The sequence below is a fragment of the Musa acuminata genome, chromosome BXJ3-3, assembly GCF_036884655.1.
Source record: "Musa acuminata AAA Group cultivar baxijiao chromosome BXJ3-3, Cavendish_Baxijiao_AAA, whole genome shotgun sequence".
NCBI classification, from domain to species: domain Eukaryota; kingdom Viridiplantae; phylum Streptophyta; class Magnoliopsida; order Zingiberales; family Musaceae; genus Musa; species Musa acuminata.
Window position 1 is genome coordinate 34379893 of NC_088351.1, and position 9334 is coordinate 34389226.

The 9334-nt window shown below is 40.8% G+C and overlaps 1 protein-coding gene across 1 annotated transcript; it reads left to right on the forward strand.

Annotated features, from left to right (window-relative positions):
• Nucleotides 1-1464: 1464 nt before the first annotated feature.
• Nucleotides 1465-2981, forward strand: LOC135632343 (zinc transporter 4-like). Its single transcript, XM_065140839.1, has 3 exons — nt 1465-2149; nt 2331-2480; nt 2557-2981. Exons 1-3 carry the CDS (start codon nt 1550-1552, stop codon nt 2860-2862), a joined length of 1056 nt encoding a protein of 351 aa, XP_064996911.1. The 5' UTR covers nt 1465-1549; the 3' UTR covers nt 2863-2981.
• Nucleotides 2982-9334: the final 6353 nt, after the last annotated feature.

The window sequence follows — 9334 nt, forward strand, 5'->3', positions numbered from 1 at the left end:
AAATCTCTTTCTCTGTTGTCAACACCAAGGACAAGTCTGCATGTGCCACAAAGGCTCAACTGGATCAGCATCAATCCAAGACTCTTGTATCTACCCTCCCAATACCCTCTTCTCATGGATCACATCTTATATGGACATATAGAGTAAAGTAATGAATGAATCTGCACAAGGAAACCTCCACAGTCCGCAACTATGACAACCCTATCAGTATCTATCGACAGTTCTCAGTCGTCTCCATTCACCCACGTCACCTTCCTGTGAAGTCCTTAGCGACGAAGAACTAACTAAGGAGACAGAATTCCCAAGTAACCGGCACTTCATCCTGTAGATACAGCTTTGGCTCCCACCACGTATGGACTCGGTGGACACCAGTGCCTTCCTCATCCATAGCGCCAGCCACTGTTTCTGTGTTAATGTGCTTTGTCTGAGGTGGGGGTGGTGGAGAAAGCTGCGTCAAAGACGTAACATATCAGCGGAACAATTGGCCCCTCCATTCGTGCAAGATTAGGGATCCACTGTAGGCTTTGGACTAGCCTATTTTTACTACTGTTTTAGAGGAACCAAGCGCAGTGAACTGGTACATATGCTGCACACATCATCATCATCATCATCATCGTTCCGAAAAGCTTCAGTGGTGTCAAAAGGATTTCCTTCTCTCTTTGCTGCACTTTCGGACACCCTCTTGAAGCTCTCTTTACTCGAGAGCTAAGTTAGAACTGTTTGTCTGTTACCAGTATTTACTGCAGAAGTTGGATCTTCATTCAAGATGGTGTGCAAGAGATCATAGTATTATTACCCTTTCGATTACCATGTTTCTCGACAAAGTTCACCTTCAAACACACATTCATTTCATCATCGATGTCCATTACGTTTGCTTGCATTCGTCGTTTCTTATGACCTGTTTTCAGCACCAAATCTAACGTACCTGAAACTTCAGCAGGTAAATTGACGCAATATGAGCACATGCTGTAATTAAGCTACAGTATCTTGAATTGTTGCCTCTTAAGATTTATGACTCCTAATATAAATATCCATAAAAATATCAGAGCAGACCATATGACTCAAATAGCACAAGCTACTACTACATACTAATCAACAAAGATGGTACCTCGTTGAATCCCACTCATTCCAGGGGAGGACCAGAAAACATGTCCTGTTAAATGCTGTACAAACTGAGATCTTACTAATTATTTATTCTTTGGTGACACCCAACAGTCTCTTCCATAGTAGAATGACAAGCTTTTGTTGTTGCCTGCTAATGGACATATCTCCTCCTTTGTTTATTAGTCTATGTAGTATGACAACATTCTGTCAACACTAACATAACAAAAAGCCTCCCTCCTGCATACAACAAGAGTCCTCTCTCTCTCTCTCGCTCTCTCAGCAACAAAAGACTCTTACCACCTCTTTTTGGTCTCATCAAGCGCTTAATATGAGACCATCGATCGTTCCCGTGCCCACACGTACTACTCCACCCTCTATTTAAGGGCTTCCCCACGCACTGACACCCTACAGAAGCAGCGACTTCGTACTCGGTGCCGTGAAAGCCATGAAGCCTCTGCTTCTCCTCTTCTCCTTCCTCCTACTCCTCCCCCTCCCAGCGCTCGGTGACTGCGGGTGCACCCGGGACGCCGAGAGCCACAGCACGACCAAGGCGTCTCATCTAAAGTTGGTAGCCATCGCTTCCATCTTAACTGCGGGCGCCGTCGGAGTTCTCATTCCCATCCTGGGGAGGGCGGTTTCCGCTCTGCGACCTGAGAACGACATGTTCTTTGTGATCAAGGCCTTTGCGGCCGGAGTCATACTTGCGACGGGGCTAATACACATCCTCCCCGCCGCATTCCAGAGCTTGACGTCGCCGTGCCTCGACGAGCACCCGTGGCAGGATTTCCCGGTCACGGGGTTCGTGGTCATGTCGTCGGCACTGGGGACGATGATGATCGACTCCTTCGCCACCAGCTACTACAAGAGGTCTCACTTCAGCAAGGCAAGACCGGTCGAGGAGGATGACGAGGCCGGGCAGGGGTCCTCGGAAGACCATGCTCACGTCGACACCCACCGTTCCCACGGACACGCGCATGCCTCCGCGGCGGCGGCGACGGAGGCGGCCTCGCTTTCTGAGAGGATTCGGCAGCAAGTCATCTCCCAAGTAAGCATCGTGTGCAGTGTGCTCCATTTACTTTTCTCCTTCTTGAAGAACAAAGGCTGCGAAATTACAGATAAAACTATGATTCATCAATTTGTGGAGGACGAAAGAAAGATGAAAGAAACGATCTATGCTTTTCCTCTGTTTTGGATGTTATAGTAAGTGCCTCTCATGATGTATGCAGGTTCTGGAGCTGGGAATTCTGGTCCATTCGGTGATCATTGGGATTTCCTTGGGTGCCTCTCAAAGTCCCTCCACCATAAGGCCATTGGTGGGAGCCTTGAGCTTCCATCAGTTCTTTGAAGGGATAGGGCTCGGTGGCTGCATAGTTCAGGTACATGTCCTGTCTTCTAATGACTCTGGGAACGTGTCATCGTATGTTTCCACCTACATTTCCTGTGGCGCCGCAGGCAAACTTTAGAGCCATGTCGAGCACGATGATGGCGGTCTTCTTCTCCCTCACGGCTCCCATCGGCATCGCGGTGGGCACCGCGATATCCTTCGTCTACGACGAGACGAGTTCCACGGCGCTCATCGTCGAGGGCGTCTTCAACGCTGCCTCTGCGGGTATCCTCGTTTACATGTCTCTTGTCGATCTGCTGGCGGCGGACTTCACGAACCCCCGGATGCAGAGCAATGGCAGGCTTCAGCTGGGAGCACACCTTGCTCTTGTTGTAGGTGCAGGTTTGATGTCCCTCCTCGCCAAATGGGCGTAGAATCTTCAGGAAGATCACCGGAGCGGCAAACGAAAGATCAGATTTGATGGTTGCATGGCACTAGCGTGGAACTGTTTGTTATCTCAATAGATTTGTCATAATATGTTGTTGTTGGTATATTTCAAGTAACAAAAACCTAAATTAGCTAATATATATATATATATATATATATATATATATATATATATATATATATATATATATATATATATATATATATATATATATATAAGTGATGGTTGGTAGGTTATATCTATCTATATTTTCAACATATATAATATGGGCCTCCGATTAGAAAAGGCCCAACCCATTTCATGATACAGCGCACATGGCGGTGGAGGGCGGAGGACCAGAGGAGATCTACGCCCGCGGCGCTAAACCCCAACTCCATCCTCCTCCAGTTCCGGCTGCATCTCATGGCTTCCATCAATGCCCGTTCATGCGTCAAGTCTCGCCTTTCTTGGATGATTTGGGGCACAATCGGTGTTGGAATTAAACTTGTTCAAGTATCATAAAGAGATTCATTTCATCAAAAGAGGTTCATTGCATCAAGAGGGAGATTCAATACATCAAGAAGAAAAAATGGATTAAAAGTCTATGGAAGGACAAGTCAAATTGGTTATTGGTTCTTGAAAGGGTTTCTTGAAAGAGAATGATTCATCTTGAATACAATTAATATAATGTATCTTTGGGAACTATATAAACCCCATATGTTGGGTCATGAGTCAATAGAGTTTCTGAAATTGTAAAAGTGTGTTTCTTGAGAGAAATATAGAAGATTAAAGTTTGTCATACTCTTCCTCTGTTTGATATCTCTATCCCCTCTTCCTATCAACATCAACATTTGGTATCAGAGCTAAGTTATGGCCTCTTCCTCAAGTGCCATCCAACTCCAGATCCCTAGATTGACAAAGGAAAATTATGACATATGGTGCATCCAAATGAAGGTTCTTCTAGGCTCCCAAGATGTATGGGAGTTTGTAGAAGATGGATTTGCTGAACCAAGTCCAGCAGAAGAAGGAGCAATGAATGCAGAAGGAAGAAAACAACTCAAAGAAAGAAGGAAGAAGGAGAAAAAGGCTTTGTTCACAATCTACCAAGGCCTTGATGATACAATGTTCGAGATCATCGCTCCAGCAAATACTTCAAAGGAGGCTTGGGAAATGCTTCAAAGAGCATTCGGTGGTGTTGATAAGGTAAAGAAACTTCGTCTACAAGTTTTACGAGCCGAGTTTGAGAAATTACAACAAGGTACTTCTGAAACTATTTCTGATTACTTCTCAAAAATCATTTCTATTGTTCATCAAATGAGACGAAATGGTGAACAAGTAAATGATCAGAGAGTAATAGAAAAAATATTGAGATCTCTAGATCCGAAATTTGATTTTATTGCTGTTGCGATCGAAGAATCTAAAGACTTGGAAAAAATGTCTTTAGAAGAACTTATGGGTTCCCTTCAAGTTCATGAACAAAGGATTACAAAAAGAGGAGAAGACAAAACTATGGAGCAAGCATTACAAACAAAGCTTACTCTTGAAAATAAACGAGAATCAAATTCTCAAAGAGGAAGAGGACGAGGACAAAGAGGAAGAGGAGGCAGAAATCAGACCAATCAAGAATCTCCAAACAGTGAAGATGTTGGAGAAAATTATAGCCAAAGAGGCCGAGGTTATGGTCGAGGACGTGGCCGAGGCCGTGGACGTGGCAGAAACTCTAAAAGGTCTGAAATACAATGCTATGTTTGCAAAAGGTATGGACATTACTCTTATGAATGTTATTATAATCCTAACAATCAAGGTGATAAGGCAAATTTTGTTGAGGAAGAAAAGAAGGAAAATCAAGTTTTGCTAATGAGTTATGAAAATTTGAAAAATGATCAGTCTATGACATGGTATCTAGATACAGGAGCCTCAAATCACATGTGTGGCATCAAAGAGCTATTTTCAGAAATGGATACAAGTTATTCCGGGAATATTACATTTGGTGATTTGTCTCAAAGACCAGTAAGAGGCAAAGGTAAAATTCTCCTTGAACTTAATAATGGCAAGCAATTATGCATTTCAGATGTTTATTATGTTCCTGATATGAAAAATAATATTCTAAGCTTGGGACAATTACTTGAAAAAGGTTATGATATTGAGATGAAAGATATGACTCTCTCAATTCGTGACAAGAATAAAACATTGATATCACATGTGAAAATGGCAAGGAATAGAATGTTTCCTCTGCATTTGAGTATTTTTGATCAATCAAATTGTTTTAAAGTTGATATTGAGGATATTTCTACACTTTGGCATCTTAGATATGCTCATTTAAATTTTGAGGCTTTGAAACTTCTAGAAAAGTATAATATGGTGACAGGAATGCCAAAAATTGATCGCCCAGCAAAACTATGTGAAGTATGTGTCATGGGTAAACAAGAAAGAAAGCCTTTCAAAGTGAGAAGGACAAAAAGAGCATGGAATCGACTTGATCTGGTACACTCAGATGTTTGTGGCCCTATTAATCCAGTAACACTTGGAGGAAGCAGGTATTTTCTTACATTTACTGATGATCATAGTGGCAAAACTTGGGTTTACATGTTAAAAGAAAAGAAAGAAGTTTTAAGCAAATTCAAAGAATTTAAGGATTTGGTTGAAAGACAAAGTTGTTGTAAGATTAAATGTTTAAGAACAGATAGAGGTGGTGAATATATATCAAATGAATTTGAAAGTTTTTGTAGAAATAATGGAATTCTACATCAATTCACCATGCCATACACACCTCAACAAAATGGTGTCTCGGAAAGAAAAAATAGGACTATCCTTAATATGGTCCGATGCATGTTAAAGGAAAGAAAAATTCCGAAAGAATTTTGGGGTGATGCTGTTGCTTGTGCAGTTTATTTGCTTAACAGGTTTCCGACAAAGCGAATTGGTAATGTTACACCAGAAGAAGCATGGAGCTTACAGAAACCAAGAGTTGATCATTTGAGGATTTTTGGAAGTGTTGCATTTGCCAAAATACCAGAAGAGAAGAGAACAAAATTGGAGGATAAAAGTCAAAAATGCATTTTGCTAGGTTATCCAGAAAATTCCAGTGGTTACAAACTCTACAATCCTATCACAAATAAAGTTGTGATGTCAAGAGATGTTGAGTTTGATGAACAACAGATTTGGAACTGGAAAAGTGATGAGCAGCATAAGAATGCTGTAGTTTCAGAAGAAGATGATACAATACAAGCAAGCACCGAAGTGGCTGTGCCGGAATCATCACCCAGATCAGCTAGGTTACATGATTCAAGAAGTCCAATTATAAGAAGGACTAGACCTATTCAGGATCTATATGATGTGACTCGAAGGATCGATACTAACAATGATGAACTTTCTTTATTTTGTCTTTTTGCAGGATATGATCCATTAACCTTCGAAGAAGCTTATAGAGATGAAAAATGGCGACAAGCTATGAATGAAGAGATTCATGCCATTAACAAAAATAATACATGGGAGCTTACTACACTTCCAGAAGACCACCAAGCTATCGGTGTTAAGTGGATCTTCAAAACAAAAAGAAATGCAAAAGGAGAGGTGGAAAAATACAAGGCCAGATTGATTGCAAAGGGATATAAACAACAATATGGGATTGACTATGAAGAAGTATTTGCGCCAGTTGCTCGATTGGAGACAGTAAGATTACTTATCTCTCTAGCAGCTCAAATGAAATGGAAGATTTTACAAATGGATGTCAAATCAGCATTTCTTAATGGAGTTCTTGAAGAAGAGGTATATATTCAACAACCCCCTGGTTTTATTATTCAAGAACAAGAAGACAAAGTATACAAGTTAAAGAGAGCTCTTTATGGGCTTAAACAAGCCCCACGAGCATGGAATTCTCGAATAGATACTTATTTTATTCAAAATGGTTTTTCTAAATGTCCACATGAACATGCTCTCTATACGAAATCTAACTCTAATGGAGATATCTTATTTGTATGCCTGTACGTAGATGATTTAATATTTACAGGCAATAGTAGCTCCATGATTATAGATTTTAAGCACTCTATGAAAAAGGAGTTTGAGATGACTGACTTGGGCTTAATGACTTATTTCCTTGGTATCGAAGTTATACAAGATAATGAAGGAATTTTTATCTCACAAGAAAATTATGCAAAGGAGGTTTTAAAGAAGTTTTCCATGGAAGATTGTCATCCTACAGATACACCTGTTGAATATGGCACTAAGTTGACCAAGGAAGGTGAAGGTACATACATTAATCCAACTTATTATAAAAGTCTAGTTGGATGTTTAAGATATTTGACATGCACTCGACCAGATATACTATTTGGAGTTGGTTTAATAAGTAGATTTATGGAAGTTCCAAAGACATCTCATTTAAATGTCGCTAAAAGAATTTTGCGATATATCAAAGGAACAATTGAGTATGGAATATTCTATTCATCATCTAAAAAGTTGGAGCTCATTGGATATAGTGACAGTGATTGGGCCGGAAGCTACGATGATCGGAAAAGTACAACTGGATTTGTATTTTATTTTGGTGAAGCTACATTCACTTGGTCTTCAAAAAAGCAACGAATCGTTGCTCTATCAAGTTGTGAAGCAGAATATATAGCAGCTTCTTCTAGTGTTTGTCATGCGATATGGCTAAGAAGATTACTCCAAGAACTTCATATGCCACAAGAGAAGTCAACCAAGATTTATGTTGATAACAAATCAGCTATTGCCTTAGCCAAGAATCCAGTCTATCATGAAAGATCGAAGCATATCGATACAAGATTTCATTTCATAAGAGATCATATCAAAAATAAAGAAGTGGAGATACATCATGTCAAGACAAGTGAACAAGTGGCTGATATATTCACAAAACCTCTTAAATTTGAAATATTTCAACAACTTCGAAAGAAACTTGGCATGATAGATGGAACAAGTTTAAGGGGGGAGAATGTTGGAATTAAACTTGTTCAAGTATCATAAAGAGATTCATTTCATCAAAAGAGGTTCATTGCATCAAGAGGGAGATTCAATACATCAAGAAGAAAAAATGGATTAAAAGTCTATGGAAGGACAAGTCAAATTGGTTATTGGTTCTTGAAAGGGTTTCTTGAAAGAGAATGATTCATCTTGAATACAATTAATATAATGTATCTTTGGGAACTATATAAACCCCATATGTTGGGTCATGAGTCAATAGAGTTTCTGAAATTGTAAAAGTGTGTTTCTTGAGAGAAATATAGAAGATTAAAGTTTGTCATACTCTTCCTCTGTTTGATATCTCTATCCCCTCTTCCTATCAACATCAACAATCGGCTCGTGTAGAGGACTGAGCAGATCAATGTTCTCCTTTATGTTAGGGTTTGGGATTATTGATAAGCTGCGCGAATCATGGCGTCTCGGCTTTGCCTCATCCCTTTGAGATCACTCGGAGCAGGAAGCCTTGGATTGGTAGGTTCGACGATCTCTACAAGAAGAGATAGGTGGTGGGCGGAACTCTGATTTGGTAAAGCTTGGAGTGATTGCACATTCTGTCGATTGCGGTAGACGCATCGGTAGGCAAAGCGAGTATCTCCCATTGCACCCATGCCGATCATCAAGCAGTGTGCAGCTGGTAGAGTTCTTTGTAGGTTGACTGAGATCAACATGTACTTTTTTTTCTTTATTGGTTGTTGTGATCAATCTGGATCGAGATGCTCATTATATGGGTATAAGATCACTACTTTTTGGTCTGCTATCTCTGTAGATGAGGTGCTCATCTTTTGTTTTTTGTTTGTAGTATGGTTTGTCCCAACAGTCAGAAGGTTCTGCATCAAGGTTCTCTCTCTAATTCCATCGATCCTGTGTCTGTGCCAGGTGCAGTCAAGGTGCGTCCCAGACCTTTTTATTTCTCATGCATGTGACTGTAAGATTCTTCCTCTTCTGTATCAAAAAAGAGTCCCTTGTACTGAACTGCAGAAAGCCATGGGCATCATCAAAAGACGAAAGAGAAAGCGTATCCCCATCAACCCCTCACCAGCAACAAACCAACAGTAGACTTCCATTACAACCTTACTAAGTTAACACAACAGCAACTACATCAGCCACCACTACTACTACTAGCTGAGAGCCCCCACCACGGCTGCTCCTGCTCTCCAAAAGGCAAACACCGCCAACAAACCCCACTGCCAAATACCTCCGACCGTCCAACGACCTCCATGCAAACTACAATCTCTCTCTCTCTCTCTCTCTCTCTCTCTCTCTCTCTCTCTCTCGCTCCCTCTTCCTCTCTCTCTCTCTCTCTCTCTCTCTCTCTCTCTATACTCTCACTATCACAACAAGATCCTACTGGTACTACACCCCTAGCTAGTAGTTGATTCATGGATCATGAACTTAACTACTCTAGCAACTAAATCAACAGACCGAACTCACTCTATTGCGTGCTACTTCTACTGCTGCTGCTACTATTACAACTAGTATCGTCACAGGTACTACTAGCTAGTTCG

Coding starts and splice junctions, on each gene's coding strand:
- LOC135632343 (XM_065140839.1), top strand. CDS start 1,550: ATGAAGCCTCTGCTTCTCCTCTTCTCCTTCCTCCTACTCCTCCCCCTC. Junction 2,150..2,330: donor GGCAGCAAGTCATCTCCCAA/GTAAGCATCGTG, acceptor TGATGTATGCAG/GTTCTGGAGCTGGGAATTCT. Junction 2,481..2,556: donor TCGGTGGCTGCATAGTTCAG/GTACATGTCCTG, acceptor GTGGCGCCGCAG/GCAAACTTTAGAGCCATGTC.